The sequence below is a fragment of the Adiantum capillus-veneris genome, chromosome 11 (assembly GCF_014529385.1).
Source record: "Adiantum capillus-veneris isolate H3 chromosome 11, ASM1452938v2, whole genome shotgun sequence".
Classification (NCBI taxonomy): domain Eukaryota; kingdom Viridiplantae; phylum Streptophyta; class Polypodiopsida; order Polypodiales; family Pteridaceae; genus Adiantum; species Adiantum capillus-veneris.
In genome coordinates this window covers 149,568,621-149,592,096 of record NC_140941.1, presented here as the reverse complement: position 1 = coordinate 149,592,096, position 23,476 = coordinate 149,568,621, and the positions used below count along the sequence as shown (strand labels likewise).

The window sequence follows — 23,476 nt, the reverse complement described above, 5'->3', positions numbered from 1 at the left end:
ATTTTCTATTACATGACTAAAGATCTTGGTTTGGAAAGCAAAAATCATGTGTAGAATGCTTCTTCGAAATTTTGCATGTAGTATGATGGAAAAAACATGACTCTTCCATATAATCCATAGAGCACTTCATCAGGTGACTGATTTAATAGTTCATAGCATAACCCTTGGTTGCCTTCAAGGAATGACATCCACGGAGCATCGATTAACTCAACATGATGAAATGTGTGCATCCAGGTCAAAATCATATTTGCAATCTTGATAAACATAATGCATGCTATATCTAGAATCCTTTTGAAGATTTCTATAGCATATGTCGGTGTCTTTAGCATGTAATATTTTGTAGCTTTGCCCTTGGGTGGAGAAAGTCTAAAGTAGTTGAGCCACATCGCAATATATTTCTTCAAGATGAGTTGGTGGTTGCCCCAACTCCTCACTCTGGGCTCCAAGAAAATTGTAGTATTGTTTTTTATTTTGGAGGAGCTTGGGTGCCTTTTCAACAAAACTTTCTCCAAGCAGGGTGTGGTTCTGCATTGTCCGTAGCTTGATCTTTAAGCAACCTTTCTTTGACTTTGAGGACATCATAACTGACAAGAGGATATGGAAGTGACTTCCGGTGCCATGTATCTATAATATATTGGGAAGTCAGCTATGCAACATTGGCAGAATGAAGAATCCATCGCTCTCAGGCCATTGCTTCCTTCCAAATATCCTCTGTCTCTTGTTCTATATTCACCTTCAAGGCTTTTTTGGCTTTGTATTAAAATTTTCAATGGGCCCTAGTTCTACCTCAAGCTCAAGTGGAGCTAGCTCTGGAAGCTAGGCTATGGCTTTAGACTCTTCCTCATATTGGAAAAATTGCAAGGCTTCTGCATCTTTTGGTAGAGATTTCAGAGATTTAGAGATTTTTTTTTCAGTAAGCTTTTTCTTGGCTTTTAGCTGCTCTTGGGCCACCTTGAGATCTCGTAATTTTGCAATCTATTTCTGATAGTCATCTTCTTTGTTCATGAAAGTAAGAGTCTTTGTTTCTCTTCTCCATGCAACAACTCGTCGTCATCTTTGAGTCTAGCCTTTGCTTGTAGTGCTTGGAGGTTGACTACTTCGAGCGATGTCTGCAGCCATTGAGCATGTGCATTCATATCAAGTACAATGGCATTTAGCTCTTGTATTCTTCACTTGTGGCTCTCAGTTTTAGAGGTCAACTTTTCCACATGTGTATCATTTTTATGAGTTCAACCAACTCCTTTGTGTTTGTCTCTTCCAAGATCTTGATCTCAACTTGCAACTTCTTATGTAGAGCACTAAATTCCTTTACAAAAGCCTCTGCTACTTCAAGTTGAGCAGCAAAGTGTTGATTTGAGACCTCCACCTTCGTTATTTTTCTTTCCCTGGTATATAGATTAGTTTTTGTTAACTAAGCTGATGTTTGTTAATAAGATCTCCTAAAGGCCCAAGCCTGTCAACTATACATCAAGAATGAATACAGAGAGACTAAGTGATTATTATTACACACTTTCCCAAAATGGCCGTGTATTGTAATCTCCCAATTTATTTCAAGCCATTGCAATAATTGTAATGTGTGTTACAAGCTCAATGAGAGGTCCAAGCTGTAAAAGATATATCAGTCATTGTACCTAAGTTGTAGATATATTAAGTAAAAGAGCCCTAAAGACCTTAGGCACTCGAACATTGCACATTTTAACCTTGGGTATATAAAGTAGTGTGTAAATAAAATTAGGACTCTCAACATCATGTATTGAGACCAGCTCTAATGAAAACTCATAAGATGTCTGGCTACGAAGTCCTTGAGCTTCTCATTGCTCATGCGACTTGATTAACACTAATTTCAATATGCCTCCTTAACTCTCTTATGATTACACTAAAAAAAATGTAAAAGCTCTTTAAGATTAAGATTAATTAATGACCAACCAATAGGAAAAAAATTGTGGACACACTATGCCCTCAAAATAACAAAGGAAAAAAATATTACACTTCTTAATGACCTCTTACCTAACGAAAAGGTGGGAAGACCCACTTGGAACCTCAAAATTTCCCTTTTATGACCCGATTTTGAAAAATTCTCAAAAATTTAAATTTTTTAATGAAATTTCAAAGTTCAAATTTTATGTCCTTAAAACCCCCAAACCTTTTCTACGGTTTAAAAAAAACACTTTTGACAAAAACCCTAAAATTGAAAAGTTGGCATAAGCCTCGTAAGATTTTCATCCCCTAATTAGAGTGCATTGAACATAGTCCCACGAGAACATGAAGACTAATAATCCACACTTGTTTTGATAAGAATTAAATACTCCATATAGCATATATATGTATAGTTCCAAACAACTCTCATCAATATAAGTGAAGCAAGAGTTTTTTCCTTGAGTTGTCAATCAAAATTTCACCGTAAAAAGAGTGGAGCTTATCAAACTCTTAGATTTTACCAAAGCCTGATTTTCCCTAATATTGGATTTCCACATTATTGACATTTTCCTTGGAGAGCATATAAACTTGTGGATAAATTGTAGCTCAATTTCACATCATTATAGAACTCATCAATTGTCTGCAATTATTCGTTTAGCACCTGCAATGGTGGATGGCATTGTAGATCCATATAACATTGTAAAATTGATCAATTATTACAATCATACATACCATCACAAACAACATTCCCACTGTAAAAACACATTTCATGTGTGAATGTGTGATATTCTAACATTAGTTAATATTTTGATGAATAAATCATGTAAATATTTCAGAAGTTGGGGTTTCATGCTGTCAATAATAGGTTCATGGAACTTCTATCCCAATTGCAGGGGACATGTCCAAGGTTCCAGAGTGTCCACATTTACAGAAAGTTTGCAAACAAAAGGTCAGTGCCTGGCAACTCTCAGGAACTTCAAACTGAGCCACATAGAACGCCCCAACCATGGCTCCGCCCAAATGCTCAAATTTTTCCAGAGAGGTCATGCCTTTGCAAACAAAGATGTCGTAGGTCATAACCTCAGAAAAAGTCGAAGCTTTATGCTCCCATGCAAGCTTCAAACTTACTACTCTTTTGCCAGAAACTACTTCCCAGAAAACATCAGATACTTGGAAAGGTTTTTCATACACTTCTTCTCTGTCGAAGTTGTGTTCATGAGGCGTGTTGACAGCTATATGCCCGAGAAACGCCTCATATGAGAATGTCGACAGCTCCTCACGACGTTTGGCCTCTTCAAATGAGCTCGATGGCTTGATGAAGTCAGAAAGCCTCTGTTTGTTCAAGCGGCACAAAGCAAAGATTCCTTCCAATCTCCCAGGATTTTCCACTCTGTACTTGCAAAGACTCCATCCTCCTTCAGAATATTGGATTGGTTTTTGAGGCCTCATGAGTACGATATTTGGGGATGGACTACTGTTTACCTCCTCATCCTCCTTCGTGTCCAAGATGAAGTGATTGACGCTGTCCCCCTTACTCACTCTTATTAGGAGTGATAGGCTTGAACAATTGTTGCTCCTTACCTGTAGACGACGCACCAGAATCATGGAAATCCAGTTCACAAATGCACCATTTATCACTTAACAAGTCCACATTAAATAGCAATTTAGTAAACACACAGCAATTGGTCAAAGTGTTTAGGGTTGTCTAGTTAAAAAGTTTTGCTTGATTTCATAGCTTAGCACTACCACACCATCCCAAACAGATTGATTGACAAAGGCTTCCACACAGGGAATTTAAACAGAAAAAATTTCTGGAAGGTACACTTACTGTGTAAGAAACATCAAAAGCTGTGTCAATTTCAACATTGGCTTGGTATAAAGCAATCAAGCACTGAGACTCTGCATCAATACTCCCCGAAAACTTGATGCAAGCTCCACCACTGTAGGCAGGGCACTCTCCACTACCAAAACCTTCAATTAGTTTCTTGCTTTCATATCCCTGGCATGTCTCAACCTCCACACCAGTCCTAACTCTCAGGTGAACAACAATGCCTTGATTACCATTTCCATTTACCTGATTTCACCTTTTAATGCTCCTCGCAGAGGCCCTGATTCTATGCGCAGTAATGGCTGCAAGGAAAAGCAATACATGTTGAGAGTGTGTCTTGAAGTGAAGAACACATTTTAGTAATATATAATTGAACAGTGAACTCTTCTTTACATTTACAAACTTATGAAACACCTTCAGGCACAGACATGGACATGTGGATGCACACACGCACCCCATAAACCTACGCATGCGCGCATGCTCACTTATCATCATTATGCTTCCTCTTTCAGCTTTCTATTGAGGCAGGAAGAAATCAGGAATCAGATCCAGAGCAGGGTAATTGTCAATTATGTTATCTAGAGTTGGAGTCAGGAGTATTGCAGTTGCAGCTGCCCAGGTACTAAAGAATATGGGGATGAGTTCATTCTCTTCAACGGTTTCAAACCCGTGACCAAGGTGATGGAGCATAGAAATTACACATATTTGGGACTCTCTCTCATAGAGTTTCGTCATGTCACAAAGAGCCTGGATCATGAACAAGAGCACAGCAGAAGGCTTTCAGAGCAAGGGACATGGTTGAGAACAAGTCATTTTGCGCTTCCATAGAGAGGACGAGTTCAATATCAATGGTATCAGAGGTTTCAGGCCTTTATTTCTCAGCATCATTACCAATGCAAGTAAAAGGCGTCTCGACAGCAGCTGCAGGCTATTTAGCAGCACCGCACCCCATAAAGTAATGAATTCAAAGGTGCCTGAACAGTTGCACACTACATTGCCGCACCCCATACAGCAATTCCTTGCATGATTCATCTTTAATCCCCCTAGTCCTCTTCGCACAATGCCTTTCATTGTATCACACACAATATTTGTCTTCCCATCATACTTTAGGATTTTTTCTTTTTCTAATATGTACACACAACATCTCACATCTGCCAAACTTTGTTTGTAGCTATTGGTCTCACAGGACATTTTGGCCTTTGAAAATGGTTCAGTATGGGTTTCTTTGTTTGTTCTCTTAAGGGCAACCATCTTCACCCACGGTTCATCTACACAGGTAAGACTTCAAATAATTGTCGCTTATGCTCATGTAAATTCAATTCACTTTACAGGAAATTGATGCTGACACTGCCAACAACAGCACATAAATCCTTCCAACACTATTGGGGGTCATTTTGTGATGAATCCAAAAAATATGCCAGACAATCACTTTTAGAGTCACAATATATGATGTGAATAACAAAACACCTGTAGGTTTTGACAGGATATGTTGCTCCATGGGGTTTTGGATATCTCACTTCCATTCACAAAATATTGCTTCCAGAAACCCTAAGATAACAAAAGTATGGACGTAAGCAAGTAACATGAAGCTGGTAATAAAGGGAAACAGTTTTGACAAGAGAGAAAGGTTGCCTGATTAAAGTTGGAAAAAAAGGGAAGGTCCAATGGATATTGTTGAGCAATGGGCCAACATTCTGCTAGGAGTCCCCACCACCTGAGATCAAAGATATAGTTTGCTATGACCTAAATACAAGCTATCAAAACCCGCAGGTAAAAGTTAAGGGCCTTTTTTTTTTTCCCCCCCGAGAAAAAGATCCTTCTATTAGTTAATGAAAACTGCCCATAGGGCTACAACCACCTCTGCAAGAGAGGGCTACAACAAGCATGATGGGGAGACTCTCCCAATGAAAAAACAGCATATATACAATGGGGCTAAATCAAGAGATGGGAGGAGGGAAAAGCCACACAGGTGGACAGTAGTGCCATCTGAGCACCCCCTGGACTATGGTGTAGAAAGGCCCAGGGCGCCAGAGTCGAAGGAAAGCCTCGCGGCGCTCCCGCATGCGGTCGGAGCTGCCCTGTAGTCCCTCAAGCTGTCCTCTGAGAGTATGGATCAGCTCTAGCCAAAAGTCACGAACAGTCTCTGCTGGTGGCATAGGGCGAGCCTCAAAGATGCGGAAACAACGGGCCCGCCAAATGAACCAAAGTGTCAGGCCACTGATGAGCTCCCAACACTCCTCTCTCTCACTGCACCACTCCAGTGGAGTAAGCTCTGTAGCAGGCTGAAGTGTAGGTCGCCCCCCCTGTATCACTATCATCCTGCTGGTGGAAGATAGCTCAAACTGAAGTGCCGGGCCCGTGAGGGTGGACCAAGCCGCTGCCCCCCAAGTGTACTGTCGAGCCGTGGAGAGAGCAGGCATCAGCCGAAGAACTCGTAGCCACACCTGCTGGGCCGAGGGACAGTCCCAAAGACAGTGACGTTGACTCTCCACCAAATGGTCACAAGCTGCACATGTGGCCGAGAGACCACTATGCACAAGCCAGCTCCCTACTGCTGTGGCTCTATGTGCGACCAGCCACTCAAACAAGGTGACTCGCCTCGGCTGTCTGGAGTCCCACAGCCTCTGCCAAAAAGCTGCCAAGAACTCGACTGTGAGGCCCTCCTCCTGCCAATGACGTGCTACAGCGGGGCGGGCCTCTCTCTGTGCTGCAAGTATATGACGTCCAAGCCGAACAGTGTACTGAAAGAAGGGGACTCTTGGGCGGTCTGCAGAAGAGAAGGGGTCCCTCCATAGCCACTCACTAGGATCCCACTGTACTCGTGCCAGTGGACAGCACTCCTAAGCCCATAGCTTCCAGTGTCCTATCTCAAGAGCTGCTGGGTCAGGGTCTAAGACGCAAGTCCTCCCACAGATGCCCACAACTCGGATCCTCTGGAAACAGCACTCTGCTACCTGCGGGGCCTCTACTGCAACTCGCTGTAAGCGTCCCCCACCCTGAAGCTCGAAGAACACGGCTGAGACAGTCTCTGAGCAAGCCTTGACTGAAATGAGAATCTCCAGTCGTGTGAAGGCTCCCATCCACCGGGGTGCTGCTGGCTCGAGAGGCGTGAGCCACTCAGCTGGAACTGACTTTGAGATGTCCTGACACATGCTCTGCACCCCTCTCATGCCCTGTAGCTGGACAACCTGCACCTCCTCCAACAAACCTGTGAACTCTAGCCAGTCACCTAGAGAGCGCGCTGGACCAGCTGCCATGGGACCCCAAGAAACATGAGGCCGACTCCCAACCAAGTGGCCTCTCTGAGTGCTAACCATGGGGTTCCAGACGAGGGGCTGCCGTAGGCACTCCTCCGTGCACGTCGGCGGTCTCTGCTCTAGGCCACGTCGTAAGAGCTCCCAAGATCGAAGCAAACTCACAGCAAATCGGTCCTCCAGTCTCCTACTCAAACCAACTCAGCGCAGCTCTGTAAAGATCCATCTGGTCGAAGGTTGCCAAGGGCCTCCTGACTGAGGCACCCTGGCACGAAGCCTCTGCAGCAAGAACTCCTTCCAGGGCTCCTCGCCTGGAAGAAGTCCTCTGACGACGAACTTCCCAAGAAGGGCTCTTCTCTGCTGTGCTGGATCAATGATCCCAAGCCCTCCCTGAGAACAAAGAAGTGTGATGACCGACCAAGCCACCTTGGCTCGGGCAATCTGAGTGTCGCGACCTGACCAAAGGAAGTTCCTGATCAGCCTCTCTACCTGGCTGATACAAGAACTCGAGAAGATCCAGCAAGAAGTGATGTACCACATAGTCGCCAACAACACCTGGTTGGCAACTACTACTCTACCAGCCAGCGAAAGTCGTGTTGAGCTCCAATGTAACAGCTTTCTCCTGATGGACAGGAGAAGAGGAGCAATCTGCTGCTCGGGGGACAAGTCCAAACCAACCTGACAACCCAAGTACCGAACTGCAGTCCCTGGAGGAATCCACCTGAAACCCTCTCCTAGCATCCAATCTGGCACAAGAGCACTGCCAACCGAGAAAGCCACTGTCTTTCTCCAATTGATCAGTGCGCCCGATGCACAGCAGAAGGTCTCCAAAGCCTACTCACATCTGTGTAAATTGGCCTCCTGGCCCTCTAAGTACAAGGCCGAGTCATCGGCAAACTCAGCGTCCAAAAGCTCATCTCCCCGTATAGGGAGTGCTAAGCCCCTCAGACCAACTTGCTGTGACACCAAAAATCTGCTCATCGCCTTCGCATAGAACAGAAAGAGAAAGGGGGCAAGAGGAAAACCCTGTCTGACCGATCGTGTGAGCATGAAGCTCTCACCTCTACCGCCTGCCAAAAGCACCTGACTGTGAGCCTGTCTGTACAAAGCTGACACCCCTCTGATCCAAGCATCTGAGAAGCCCATCCTGCGTAGCGTGCCCTCTAGAAAGTCCCAGTCAACTCTCTCGTATGCCTTCTCAAAATCGAGAAGAAGAATCACAAGGTCCTCCCCACGGAGTCGTGCCAAGGCAGAAGCCTCCCAGAAGGTGAAGATGTTGTCAAGGATACTGCGTTTCTTGACAAAACCTGTCTGAGTCCCATGTATAAGGCTCTCCAAAAGTGGCTGAATCCTCAAACTCAGAGCCTTGGCAAGAATTTTGTAGGCTGAGTTTAGGATGGTGATGGGGCGCCACTGACGAATCTCATCCAAGGAGCCACCCTCCTTTGGAATGAGGTAAATCAGGCCCTCACTCATGCTATCCAGCATCACTCCTGTGAGCAGAATGTACTGAAAGACACTACACAGATCTGGGCCAAGCAGGTCCCAGTACTCCAAGAAGAAACTGGGAGTCAACCCATCCTCACCTGGACAGCTACCACGAGGGAGGGCCCTAAGAGCCGTGTGCAGCTCCTCAAGCTGAAGAGGTATCTCTAGCCTCTGGCGCATCTCCTCAATCACAAGACAAGGCATCTGTGCCCAAACCTGCTCCCTGCATGCATCCTGTCTCTCTGACTGGAGCTCAGTCGACAGTAACTCACGGTAAAAGTCAGTACCAACTGCACGCATATCCTCGGGATCACAAACAACTGACCCATCTAGTCTCCTCAACTGATTGACCTTGGCATGCGAGTGCCGAGGTCCCACTGTCTCAAAAAAAGCACCTATCACTCTGTCACCCACCTGAGTCCACTGAGATGCCTGTCGGTGAAAGGCAAACTCATGGCGCCTCTCCTCTGTGCAAGCAAGCTCCTGTCGAGCCTGTTGTAACTGCTCCTCCAACCATGGACTGTCTAGATGCTACTTCTGCATCCTCTGTAGTGAAGCAATGCCTCGTCTGAGACGCTGCTGCTCCTCTCTCGCTGCAGCCCGTCGAGCCAGAGACTCCTGTAGAAAAAAGTGGCTAAGCTGAGCTAGGCCTAAGGCCACTCTGTCTGCAGGTAGAGCCTGGCTGTCCATGCCCTCTGTCCAAAGAGCCTCTACCCTCTCTCTGAGTGCTGAGTCCAACAAGACCCGCTCTGAGATGCGAAGCATCGTGCTCCCACTCCTCTGCCTGTCTGCCACTGTGAGGATCATTGGTGCATGGTCCGAGAAGGATGTCCCTGCCAGTATGCCCACTGAGCCCCCCAAGTCACTGAAGTGGTCACTAGTGTAGAAGCGATCTATCCGCGATAGATTCACTCCTCCCACTCTGCGGTCCGATCTAGAGAAGGCAAGACTCTTTGGAGGCCTCACAAAGCCAGAATGCTGCCATGTATCCGAGACCCTCAAAGTCATACACAACCTCTCCCAAGCTGCTAACTCGACTCCATGCACAATAGCATGGCTACCTCCGATCCTGTCAGAAGGGTCCTCCAACATGTTGAAGTCCCCTCCTACACACCAATGGTCAACCTGTGGCAAAGACTCGACAATATGTGACCAAAACTCTGCACGAGCACTCACCACATTGGGCGCATAGATGTTCAGGAAGCCCACAAGGCCACCCTGAAGCTGCATAGTAATCCACTGAGCCCTGCCTGGCACAATAATCCCTCTGCCCACAATGGCCTGCTGCAATGAGTCCGCAATAGTCATACATACCCCACCCTGGATGCCTCCAGGTCCAAAAGCAGCTGACCAAAAGGTATCATACCGTCCACGCACAATCTGACCACATCGCCGAATGCGGCTCTCAGACAAATGGTGCTCCTGAAGCATAAGGAGATCAATCTCTCCTCCCACAAGGCAACGCTGAAGCTCCTGACGCAATCGGCCCCGCTGTCGCTGAAACTGGGGCCCACCTAGTCCCTGCACGTTCCACGAGACGATCCTCATGGGGAGCGAGAGAGAACAGATGCTGTCGCAGCAGCAAGACGGGCTATCTTCGAGGCTGGCTTGGATGGGGAGTAATCCACATCCGAGCGTCCTCTAGATAGGCGAGACTGCAGTGAGTGCCTGGCCCAAGCCCAAGCAGAGCGAGCCGTGCGTAAAGCAACCTCCTCTGTCCAGGAGTCCTCATGAATGTATACATAGCAAGGCAAACACTGCGTATCAGCAAAAAAGTACACCACAATGTGCCTACATCCTGCTGAGTCTGGGGGTGTCACCGCAAACTTGGCCAGTGGCCACAAAGTCTGCAGCAAATCTGTAACTTCAAGTTCTCCCATGTGGTGAGAGAACTCGAGAACCTGTGTATGCAACCATCCCACCACTGAGTCTAGGGACCACTCTGTCTCGGTCCTCCCACAGAGGGGGAAGGAGAAACCAACTGCTGAGTCCAAGGCCTCTATTCCCCTAGCGACGAGGAACAAAGCGTGGACCCTGAAGCAAGCTGCCTCGTGGTCTGCTGCGGAATCGCCGAGAAAGCGAGTGAACACGTAGTCAAAGAAATCCCAGCGGCGTCGGAGGCAAAGGCGACTCGTGGCAAAGGCGCTGCCAAGAGATCTCCTAGCCGCCGGCGAGGGACCACTCTCCTGAGTCGACTGTGGTACTCGAGCAGGAGGAGGGGGAGAAGGAGCTGGGGGGGGGGGGGGGGGGGGGGGGGGAGAGAGAAGCGGGGTGGGGCGACAGAGACAGGAGGGCGAGGAGGGGAGTAGGTGGGAGCAGAGGGCGGGGGAGGGCATGTGGAGGAGGAGGGGACATCTAAAGGTGGGGCGGCTGGCGAGGGTGAAGCTGAGGGGGAGGCTGGCGTAGGGGGCTCCTCCTGCTCAAGAGGACCAAAGCGGTTCCCCGTGGGAACCCACTGCTGCTGAGTAGGCACCTGAGGGCCACTCTGAGTGCCAGGCTGTCGCTGTGGCCCCTGGCGTCGACGGCCACGGGCCTGCTGCCACCCCCCCTCCGCTGGAGCCCCAGGCTCGGAGGATGGCTCTGAATCTGTGCGCTGTGCAGTTGGCTGTGGCTGCGGCCCAGCCTTGGCAAGCTGGGGCTGAGGCTGAGGTGCAGGTCGTGGCCTCCTCCGTGGACAGGCCTTCGCTAGGTGGCCCATCTGTTTGCAAATGAAGCATTGGTTCGGGAGACCCGAGTACTCCACACTCTGTCTAAACCAACCCCCACTCACCCAAGGCAGAAGGATGACCTTCGGGAGCGTGTGGGTATCTCTGACCAAAACTCGAACTGAAGGGATGCCAGCCGCCTTGGCAACTACTGATGCTGCCGTACGAGGTGTCTCCAGGACAGTCCCGATGGCGGAGCCAATCCTGGAGAGAAGTGGAAGGTACTCCCTCCGTAAACCCGGAAAGCAAACTGAGATGGGGATGTCTGCCTCCTCTACGAGCACATCCAAAGTCGGATCAAAACTATGTCGCCACTGTTGAAAGTGGGCGCGTGATGCTCGGATGGCCATTGGACTCATAGCTATGACCTTGGAGGCCATCTCGGAAGTCTCAAACTCGATCTAGTAGTACCCCGTCCGAGAATCTGGACATCCAAGATCTTGCCCACCTCTGCGAGAAGGCGGGCCTGGAGAAGGTCTCGCAGCTCTCCTCTGCTAGGACGCGTGCCGAGAACCTTGCAGATGACAGAGTCGCCTGCAAGCGCTCTACCTCTGCGGCAAGGCTCGCTTGCTCTGTCGGCGAAAGAGCAAGTCGAATGGTGGGCTCAGCGGGGTCGGGCGAGGGGGCTTCAGGCGAGTCCCTCTGTGGTGGAGCTGGAGCCTCCATCTGTGTCTACTGCTGAGTCGAAGAAGCGGACGGTGAAGGAAGTCTGCAACCGAGTACGCCGAGCACTCGTCCGAAGAAGAAATGCTGCAGAGCCAGGTGTAGAAGACCTTCGGGAACAGTGAGGACGACGGGGGGGGGGACGGAGAGAGCGGCGAGCGAGAGACAAAAGGCTGCAGGCGGGGTGGGGGAGAAGCGGCCAGGGAGGGGGGGAGGGCAGCGGACGGGCTGGAGGGAAGGGGGGAAGGCAACGGACGGGCTGGAGGGAAGGGGGGAAGGCAACGGACGGGGGGGGGGGGGGGGCCGGGTTGGGCTAGGCAGCGCGAGGGTGAGGGAGGCAGCGTGAGGGCGAGGGGGGGGCAGGAGGCAGCGCGAAGGGGAGGGGGGGCAGTGCGGGGGCTGGAGGAAGTGCGAGGGCGAGGGGGGGGGGGGGGGGGGGGGGAGAAGGGGCAGCGATGGCGCAGCAGGGGGGGGGGGGGGGGGGGGGGGGGGGGAGCGTGCAGCAGTAGCGAGCACTTCCGTTGCACCTTTACAATGAAATGTTATATTGAGTTAAGGGCCTTTCATTATATGTAATTGCATTTTTGAACATTTGCTGAAAATTTGCTAGCTTAGCTCCATTGGCTCCACAATGAAAAGGGACCCATACTGCCAAGCAATCACAGCAAAATTTTGATTTAATAGCCATGGGGGGGCAAAAAAGACAAAATAAACTAAGTGTGAATTATCCTCTACAGAATTGTCCCTTTCAAGCCTGCACTACCAACTTTCTGAACGATTCATGTTTTTGGAGGAAATCCTAGAAAACAAGGCGTCTGGAGCCAGACGATGGCACTACCTTTCACTCCGACTGAAAAGAGAGAGAGAGAGAGAGAGAGAGAGAGAGAGAGAGAGAGAGAGAGAGAGAGAGAGAGAGGACACACGAGAGAGAAGGAAACGAAGAAGAAGAAAGACTATCGATTAGGGTAGAGGAGCCAGTTTAGAGGCGTTGAACTTGCGCTTGCAATTGGGAGAGCTATGATCCACCATTTCAAGCGTGGAGAGGTGCAGATAAAAGAGCTCCGCGTCGGAAAGCTCCAGCAAAAATAGCAGCGCAAAGGGAGCTCCATATGCGAAGATCAGCAAAGAATACGGATTTGCGTGTAAAAAGAAAGGGGTCCAGAGACAAAACCACTCAGGGGGGCATTTAGAGTCGTGGAGGCCAACGAGGATTGAGCCCCGAATTAAACGGCAGGAATTTCGTCTCAGCTGCGCTAACCACGGAGACACTAGCCCGTCGATGCCTCTCAACTGGGTTAAATAAGACTTATTATTTGGGGGTCGATGGGTCCCTTTTTAGGGAGCCGTCTTTTTACTTCCCTAAAGAGGAGAAAAATAAAGCATACCTTCCAAAAATTGAAGGACGCTCCGTTGTCACGGGCAGAAATTCCCTCGTATTTACACTCCCTTTCTGCCGAAAGGCAGAGCCAATAAACTGAAAAACCAGCTCACTTGGCAATAAAGGCTATGTCATCAATTATGCTTGTTTCGATGTGCTTTTTAGGATTTTCAGTGCTCTCTATGAGAATTATGATCGAAACATATTTTAGAAGCCATTTTCTCCATGAAATGAAAAGTGCTTTCCAAAAAAGCGAAAAGTGCTTCCTAAAAAACCAACATGCTTTTTTATGTTTTCTTGAAGAGGACAACTTCACTATCAAGAATCTACCCTCTAGTGTGAAATTTGAATACGGTTAATGGTTGCTCTTTAAGGTTGACTAGTTTGGATGGATTTGCGCTAATTGTAGCATGCACACTAAGTAGACGAGAGGAGGCTATAAAAAGAGGCCTAAAGACTTAAAAAGGGGGGGGGGGAGGGAAGGGCATTCTTGTCACAAACTGATGATGTGGCGTGCCCAACTGGGAAGAACTGGCCAAGAGGACAAGAAGAACTGAACTGAACTCAACTCAGAAAGTGTGGCCGAGGTGCCTAAAACAGAAAAGAGTTGGAATTTTTATAAAAACCAAAACCTACCAACTTGAATGAACTTACGAGCAACCGTCGTGGGGCTTGAACCCAAAAATATCAAAAGCTTGAACTCTGGGCTAATTTCCGTAAATTGTGCTGACAGTAATAACGTGGTACATTGTACGGAGTTCCACGTTTTGCATTGGCAGATTTCAGCAAAGCTTGCATGAGCTTTGAGAGCAACGCTTTTGGGGGTGAATGCTTTTGGATTTGATGCTTTTGGGCTCTTCCTTTGGGGCATAGTCTCGGAGAAGAGTACCCTCCGGAGTTGTACCTTGGCGAAGTAATAATAAAGAAATACCATTAGGGGCGCCAATCTTTGGGGCTAGTGCGTCTTGGCTCGAAACTACACCGTACCATGTCAACTCTCTCTCTCTCTCTCTCTCTCTCTCTCTCTCTCTCTCTCTCTCTCTCTCTCTCTCTCTCTCTCTCTCTCTCTCTCTCTCTCTCTCTCTCTCAGGTTCAGTTCCACGAACCTCGGACTAAGTTATGGCTCTTTGATACTTTAGTAGCCTCAACTATGTTGTATAGGGTGCAGATATGGGGACCTTTATAGGCCAGGGTGGTTGGAGACGTATGGAGAGGCCCTTCGTACCTATGATCTCTCGACTAATCGAACCAAGGTCTCCGTACCCCACGCTATCATTCGAGCAGAGCTAGCTGCCCCTCCTATGGAGATTGAGGCGCTTACCAGATCAGTCTCCTTTGTGCACAGCTTGTGGGATACTACTAGAGACAGATATGCTAGACTGGCCCTTGAGTCTTCCAGCAGACAGTTAGCTCTTGACGGGGACACTTCATGCTGGTATGCACACATGACATTATGGTTTCAGACGCATGGCTTCACCATGGACAAGCTGCCCCCTTTCCAATACTCTCTTCAGGCATCCTCGATGTCTCTTACACGGGTGGAGATTACTAGACTCATTCGTCAGGACCTGATCCAGATGGATACGAAGAGGACATGGATAGAGCCCCTACAGGAGTTGGGCACAAAGATGGCTTTCTATAGAGAGCATCTTCTCTACCTCACAGGAGATGGGTTTGTGATTCGACCCAGCTACATGGACACACATGTCTCATGCTTTGCGGTGTGCCATTGGTCAGATACGCACATCCTCACATCAACAGGAGATTGAGACTAGTAGATTCACAGGGATACCAGCAGACAGCAGGATATGCCGCTTATGCCAGCTAGAGCCAGAGACAGAGCTACATTACATATGTCATTGCACAGTGTACTATGAGATTCGGGACCATTTCCACTACTTATTTGAAGAGGGTTTCGGTCCTTTCTCTAGGGTCATGCGTTATTAGGATCAGAGGTATCTTGGGCTATATCTACTTGAGTTACACAGATATATACACACTTTACTGGGGAGAGATAGAGAGAGACAGTCCCAAAGATAGATTACAGATTTCTTTTCACTAGATATGGGGCAGCCAGAGGAGCAGCCATCACTGCAGAGCTTGGCCCACACTCATTTGACCACTACCGGCACTCTCATCGACCGAGCATTGGAGCTACGGAGATCCAAACAGCCACGATTGAGGAGAAGGGCTACGCAACAGCGACGGAGACTACAGCAGAGAATTCGAGCCATACTCTCGACATCCAGAGTGCATATGAGGATAGATTCTAGTAGTAGTATCTTTATTCTAGTTCTTCCATTTTGTAACAGATTGGTCTCATAGGTCATTTTGGCCTTTTGAAGACGTTAATATAACATTTCTATTCATTTCTCTTTCTCTCTCTCTTCTCAAGTTCAATTATTTGCATATTTTGTTCGTGTATTGTTGTTGATTTCTCGCTTGGAGTGTCCAAGCCTGTAACAGTGGTATTATAGCTCAAAACAATTCTTCTTCTATAAAGGATCCGATCCTTTCTGCAGCACACAGGGGTTCTCGTCTCTTGGTCGCCTAGGAGATGAAGAAAAGCTTAAACCTAGAGTGGGAACCAATGAAACCAACGGAGATTTTGGCAAATTTCCGACGGTAAAACTCAACAGAATGGAGTACAAACCTCACTTGTAGGTTGACACGTGTGTGAAAAGATTGATCAAGTATTCCAAAGATCCGAAATATGTGAATCACTTGAAGGATTACCTGATTGATGAGATTCACTCGAGATGAAAAGAGACCATCAATTCTACTCTCAAGACGATAAGGAAGCTCAAAGAAAAGCCGAGTGCGAAAAACAAAAATTGTACTTGTAGAAAGAATTTGACCAAGCTCTTGAAAGAAGTGATGAAAGGCTTAAAGCACTCTCGGAAGAAGAGAAAGTCAGCAAATTTCCCCAATTATTTGGGCCGGAAGCCGACTTTCGAGGTGGTAAGAAGATCCAAGAAGCATGTTCGCTTCGAGGATGACCTAGATATTTCTTCGTCTTCAGAGAGTTCCAACAGTTTGTCGTCCTCTAGTTCTAAGTGTGGATGAGAAAAAGCAGACAAAGCGGAGAAAAAGCAAGAAAGCAAACCTTCGAAAAAAGTCTAGAAGGCACAGGGTGTCACGTGCGCACTTCACTTGCGCCACATGGACAAGCTTCTACTACAGTCTAGCTCAATCTTAGCTTAGGACCTAGCTTGGCACCGTTTTGAGCCTCTAGCAGCACGTGCATGTCGAGGCCGGTCATAGTTGCCTACCCTCTCTTGCACAATACAACATTTCAGCATATAGGCATTTTACCGCGTTGGAACCGCCTCTTAGTCTTGCATTTAATTATAAGTGACTCTTCATCTTCCAAATTGTAGGGTTCAGCCAAAGGGCTGCCCGATCCAGCTTTTTGCACCTATAAGAGCATGCCCTTGGGCGCCAATAGAGAGCAAAGGAGCAATGATGACAGAGCCTCTCCAGACAGGACCCGCGTTTTTCTCATCAGCCATCAGCATTTTCATCATCCATCCCATAACCTCGTTGGGATTGCAATCCTCGTCGGAGTAAGCGTTTTCAGTTTTCAGCCCATAGCCTCTTAAGCGATTTCAGTTTTCAGCCCATCACCATCCCCAGTGATAGCAGATCAACCCATAGCCTCCTCGTCATCATCGTCGTCGTCGCAACACCAAGCATCTCCAGCAATACCCATTAGCACCTTCAGTACCCAGCAGTACCCACAATACCAAGTACCCGTAGTATCAAGCACCACAGTACCCCTCGCTATCTCAATAGTACCCAGCATCAGTAGCATCAAGTACCCATTAGCCTCTCGCCATCTTATCATTTAGCATCATTGTGCAAGAAATGGGTGGTTGGGACCCGACATGCCGTGTTGTCTCTTTTCTCTCTCTTAGCGTCTCTCTCATTCATTGTTTTCAGTTTCAGTTTCTCTTTCAAGTGAAGGAATGTAACCCTTCTCTCTCTCTCTCTCTCTCTCTCTCTCTCTCTCTCTCTCTCTTTGCATCTCTCTCTCATTCATTGTTTTCAGTTTCAGTTTCTCTTTCAAGTGAAGTAAAGTAACCCTTGTGTTTGTGCAGAGTACTAGATCCGAGAAAAATCCCTAAACCCCTCTGGTGCTCCTGACACACGGAGCCATCTAGCAGTTCAAAGGAGCAGATTTCATCCTCTGCTGATAGTTCAGACAGTGAGCAAAAGGATAAGAAGATCAAGGAGTTTAAGGATGGGGTCAAGCACCCATCTAACCCTTAATTCATACCATGGTTTGACATCGCCTTCTTAGGAGGTCATTTCTCGGAACACTCCAAGGTGCAAAGGGCGGCATCTCGCTTGAAAGGAAATGCACAAACATGGTGGTCTACTTTGTTGTTGCATAGAGCACCACCTAAGAAGTGAGTAAAAGTCAAGAGTTTTCACTTCTACCTAAATAACGGAAGAATCTGAAGATGTCTTCAGGGCTTGGCATCATCTGAGAATGACTAAGAAAGACACTTTGGATGACTACTGCCAGAGTTTTGGGATATCTATTTGCCAATGTCCTCGTTTCGGAGGGTCACTTTGAAGGACCACATTGAGCGGTTTTGTTGTGGTTTGCCAAAAGAGATTCGATGGTATTGTTTGCAACAAAAGTCTAACTCCATTCAAAGACATAAAAAACATGCCAAGCAACGTTTTGGTATGCATGTCGGCTCATTGACCTTGCAGAAAACAGAAAGAACCAAGGGAACCACATAAAAGTTCATAAGAGGATTCTGAAAAAGTAAGGGAATCAGTTGAAAGTGCATCCGAGGGTTTCTACGAAGCAAGGGAATCAGTTGATGGTTCATCAAAGAATCCCAACGATGTAGATTGAGGTGTCAGTGGACAAGGGAGGCCAACGGGGCTACCTACAGCTCACAGTATACAAGAAAAGAACAAAAAGGTAAGAAGGTCCACCGGATAATTTGGCCAAGGGCACTTTTTGGCTCTCGATGAAAGTGGATGGAGGAGGTGAACATCACAAATTCTCTTCAATTTGAGTTGGTACTTTGAAGCTTTATTAGGAGTGTCTATGCCAAAAGTTACCAATGAATCAGCAGGTTGATATTAGAGTTGAGATTCCTATCCGTTGGTTGCTCTAGTATCTCCCAAGTGTCACGACGACATGGCAACTGCTAACCTTAGTTGTTGGTTTCTTTCCGATGATTTTTAATTAATTTTTGAGACCCTCTTTTTGAAGTCACAAATGCCCGGACATTGTGTGGCCAGTGTGAAGCAACCGATGGCCGAGAGTTTCACCCGCAGACGGGAAGGCCTTGTCGCCACGAGTTGGTCGGCCCAACCGGCACTAGAATCCGAACAGTAAAAGGGTGCCTAGGCTCAATTCAAAGTCATTTAGGCCCCCTCGCTACATATATAAGTCGGTGGATACTAGGAAATTAACTCAAAAGAGGCATAGAGGACACTTGGCAGCACCAGAGGCTTCAAAAAGTCAAACTCAGTCACCTCACCCAGGAATTGGTGCAAAAAGCAATTTGGTGCTGCCTCTCTCTCACACTGTGACTTAAAGTGTGTGTGTGTGAGTAGTTGGTGCAGGTGTTGAAGCTTTAATGGAAAGCTTTCCTTCTCCCTTGCACTATGTATTGCGATGATTCTGCACTCCCGCACCTCTCCCCCCTTTTGAATACAGAAGCGTGAGGCCCCGCTTGAGGGCTTTTCATCTGTATGTACAGAGGCAAGAGCCTCTTGCACACGTACTGGATTAGATAGTTGCTAATCCCCTGCAATTACGGGTGAATTCGAAGAGATTTCACGTGAGAAATCTCGTCCGATTCAAAGGGCAAGTAGCCCTACAAGTTCAGGACCTCGAGGACGCGATCGGCTCGCGAAACGAAGCCCAAAACAGGAAAACACAGCCTGCTGTGTATTTTTTTAGGTTTAGGGTTTCGGCCCCCTAATACGGGGACACGAGGGGACCGTTGTGCGGGTGATCTAGCGCACTTTCAAGGCAGAAAACAGAGAATTCAGCGTGCCGCAGATTCTCGCCAGGTTTTGCAAAGTGTCCGTATGCACCGGGAAAGTCACCTACTCCGTGGGGATACTGTCTGTGAAGCGTCCTAGTACAATTATGGTACCAAAATCAAGCCAGAACATGTCATTTTCAGCCCGGATTATGCGGGACAGCTCGTAGGAAATCGCAGATTTTACTCCCTCTTTGAATACAATAAAGAAATACCGAGAGGGACACCAGTCTTTGGGGCCAACAGGTGTCGGCGTCTGCTTGGTAGTGTTGTCGCTTCCAAGCCATGTGTGTTTGAAGTGTCAATTCCCGTTACAGGTTTTTATTTGCAAAGTTTCTCTGTGTCCTAAAGTCTAGAGTAAAGTTTCGGGTGAAAGCCAAAGGCTGGTTTCATGGTTCCGTCGCCGAGACAAAATCAATTTTTTTTCAAGAAGTGAGCCTCGGTTGGTTTTTGGTGAAGACACAGAGTACAGGAACGTGGGATTACACTATGGCTGACAAAGAGAGGCATTATGGAAGAGGGTTCCTCTTCACTCGAAATGCAGGCAATTCCTACATTGTTTGAGGTTGGCAAGAGTTCACGGCAACATCTGTTTGTACCTCTTGTTGATGTGACTACTCCACCAGTTCAGGGCTTTATGACTAGGCAACTTGAAGATGATGCATTCAAGACTCAGTTGGTTGCCGCTATGAATGTGTTTTCTCGACTGGTACAGAATCCAAGGTTTATGGAGTTTTTGCAAGCGCCACCAGTGTCACAACAGACAAGGCAACTCACACAGCCAGTAGAGCCCGTTGAGGCTCAAGCCCACGTACTTCATGCGTCCCAGCAAGATCGGGAGCACTCGCACGTTGCGGAGTCAGGGGCTCCAAGACAGGTTCCTTCCGTCCATGAACAGGTGGTTAGGACGCCAATTCCACACGTTTTTCCAGTTCAGTCTGGCACCTTTCAGAGTCCACATGTTACATTAAATGGACAGGGAACCAGTTTCCAGACTGAAAACACTGGTGCTTGTGTTGATTCCGTCGCGGTAGATCTGCAAAACGTTGAAATGCCTGGCAGATGCAAAAACGCTAGGGTTGAAAATGGTCTGGCTGTGGGTAATCTGCTAACGCTGGGAGTCTTCTGCTTCTTGTTGTTGCCAATGCAAAAACGCTGGCTGATCTGGTTCAAAAACGCCAGCTTCTGCTGTGATGCAAAAACGCTAGGCCTCTTGGGGAGTTCTGCTGAGAAGTTGCCTGTTGAGCGTGTACTCCTGCTGCCTCTTCTGCTAGAAAGTGCTAGTGCTAGGTTTGCTTATATACAAACTTAACAAAATTGCCCTACCTACTTTCCAACAAGTCACTTAAAAATAATAAATGAAAAATGTCAAATAGGGAACATAGGTCTATGCACTGTAAAAATGCTCTTGATGGAATCTGATGGAAATCTGATGGTCATGTCGTGTGCAACCAGAGGATATGCATCTAATCTAAGTGTCTGGACATGCACGGTCTGTGAACAGACTCACAAAAGTGCCAGATCACTTCCTATTCTAAACTGACTTCACTGAACTGAACCCTAGTCATGTTGTAGCTTGTCCACGGACACATAGGGTTGGATGTGTCACGTGACACAATGCATAATTTTTTTTCTTTGAAAAAAAGTATCTGTATGGATCCGTACAGTACGTTTGTACTGTACGGACCTATTCGTTCGTTGTACGGATGCAACCTTGCTCAGCTTATGGAGGTTTCCAAGACCGGTCTTGCCTTGTTGAAGGGAGAGGACAGTAGGTTTCTGGGCAACATAATGAGGGGCAGCAAACGAAAAATTCAGTAAAGAAGACCTTTGTGAAAACGGCTCCTCAAGTGTCACAGTGGTCAAAAAAGGCCAACAAGGATAAGGACTCAGCCGAGACTTCTAGAGCGCAGGCAAAGAAACAGAAAAGGAAGCCTTTTGTGCGTAAGTCGCTAGAGGAAAAGAAGGTCTTGATGGCTGAGAATAAATGCTTTATATGCGAGCAACCTGGTCACTTTGCTACAGATTGTCCACAAAGGAAAAGACCAACCGACTCAAATGATAAAGAGGACAAGGAAGGAAAGAAGCCCAAACCCATGGCAAGTTTAGTGGGTGACAAGCCAAGCACGAATGCCAGCGAGTTATGCAGAGTATGGGGTAAAGTCAGAGACTAGACGGCACTTATCTTCTTTGATCCAGGTTCCAAAGCGAACTTTATCTCACCAGAGTTAGCTACGAAGCTCGGCATCAGAGCTAAAGAGATGGGGTACACTGCAAAGGCAGGGTTGGCATGTCCTGGCCACTCAAAGTGTGTTACCCCCATCATTGGAAAGATGCATCTGCATATTCAATCGTATGTGGACACATAAGAGTTCTATATCATGCCATTGAAAGGGTGTGATGCGTTGTTGGGAATTCCGTGGATGTTCCGAACACATGGCGTGCTGGATGTCTTCGACAAAAAGATCACCCTTCAGCATAGGGGCAAAACTCATGTTTTGGATGTAAAGCTCAAAGGGGAGTCTGTCCCTATTCTATTTGCTTCGGCTATCACTTCTGTAACTTGAATTTTTGCACGTGATGTTTCAGATAATTGTCAGTCAAATTTATTTGTGTTAGGTAAAGAAAGGTCAACATTTTTACAAGAGTTTAATGACTGTTTTTCTGATTCATTACCGTCACAATTGCCACCAGAGAGGCCCAAGGACCATATGATAGATTTGGTGCCAAGGTCTAGCCCCACCAAATAGACCTCCCTACAGGGTTAGTGCGGCTCAGCAGAAAGAGATTATGGGCCAGGTTGAGGAGCTTTTAGAGAAGGGGCTGATTCAGCCTAGTTCTTCACCTTTTTGCTCCCCAATGCTCCTAGTGCAGACGAAGGATGGCTCTTAGCGCATGTGTATTGACTACCGTGCGTTGAATAAGAGTACCATCAAGAACAGGTTTCCTATCCCAAGGATTGATGATATTCTTGATCGTTTAGACGGTGCTGCAATTTTCAGCAGGATAGACCTTAAGAGTAGGTACCTCAGATTCGTATAGGCCAGAGGATGTGCACAAGACTACGTTTAAAACGATGTTTGGTCTTTAAGAGTTCCTAGTGATGCCATTTGGTCTTACAAATGCTCCTGCTACATTCAATAGGATGATGGACCGGATTTTCCGCTCGCATCAAAAGTTTGTTGGCACATTCTTGATGACATGATAGTCTATTCGAAGAATGAAGAGGAGCATAGGCGTCACTTGACCATTGTGTTCGCAGAGCTCCGCAATCACAGGTTACTTGTCAATCCTAAGAAAAGTGAATTCTTCTTGGAAGAGATCCACTTTCTTCGCCACGTAGTGTCAAAGGATGGTGTCCGAATGGATCCCGCAAAGGTTGAAGCGATCAAGGCATGGCCAGACTTGAAGACTGTGCACAATGTCCGAAGCTTCTTGGGATTATGATCATACTATAGAAGATTTATCAGGAATTTTGTAGAGATAGCTTCACCTCTTCACGCTTTACAAAAGAAAGAGGTCACTTTCAGATGGACCCAAAAAGAGATTTCACCTTTTAGTCTCTTAAAGGAAAAGTTGACTTCAAATCTCGTGATTGTTTACCAAACCAAAGGAAGCCATTTGTGGTCCAGTGTGACGCGTGTGGCAATAGCATCGGAGCAGTGCTAATGCAAGATGGTCGGGTAGTAGCTTACGAGAGCAGAATCTTGCAAGGGCCAAAAAAGACTATGCAAATCTATGAGAAAGAGTTATTGGTCGTCATTCAAGCGCTCTCTAGTTGGAAGCACTACCTGTTAGGTGTTGATTTTGTTGGTGCTGATTTTGTTGTCCAGACAGATCATCACACCTTGCGATACTTCTTGACACAGTGAAAGCTATCCAAAAAGCTTATGCGATGGGCAAACATTCTTTCTATATTCCACTTCCAGATTATGCATGTGGAAGGCAAGAAGAATGTTGTGGCTGATGCGTTATCAAGAAAGCCACAAATTTCAGTTGTGTCAAATTCTTATCATCATGAGCTTGATGACATGAAGGAACAGTATGCTACTAATGAAGATTTTGCAAGGATCTTTGAACAGTTGTAAGATGGGCAACATCTAGAGCACTACCTCCTTAGAGACGATTCTATGATGATGCATGGCACACTTTGTGTCACTAGGCCATTGCGACATAAGGTCATGGTAGAAAGTCAAGTCCCACTGTATGCAGGGCATCGTGGA

General features: G+C 47.1%; 1 protein-coding gene across 3 annotated transcripts in view; it reads right to left on the bottom strand.

Moving 5' to 3' along the window:
* Nucleotides 1-2,603: 2,603 nt before the first annotated feature.
* Nucleotides 2,604-23,476, bottom strand: part of LOC147448208 (cytosolic endo-beta-N-acetylglucosaminidase 1-like) — a 70,535-nt gene continuing 49,662 nt past the window's right edge. For 2 of the 3 annotated variants that reach the window (XM_086524087.1, XM_086524088.1), the window contains exons 7-11: nucleotides 5,378-5,459; nucleotides 5,213-5,293; nucleotides 3,992-4,047; nucleotides 3,746-3,878; nucleotides 2,604-3,498 (exon numbers count right to left, since the gene is read on the bottom strand). In XM_086524087.1, coding sequence (XP_086380213.1) covers nucleotides 2,785-3,498; nucleotides 3,746-3,878; nucleotides 3,992-4,047; nucleotides 5,213-5,293; nucleotides 5,378-5,459 — 1,066 coding nt within the window. In that variant the 3' untranslated portion in view covers nucleotides 2,604-2,784. The remainder of the gene's footprint in view (nucleotides 3,499-3,745; nucleotides 3,879-3,991; nucleotides 4,048-5,212; nucleotides 5,294-5,377; nucleotides 5,460-23,476) is intronic. The other variant, XM_086524089.1, reaches the window with a different exon arrangement.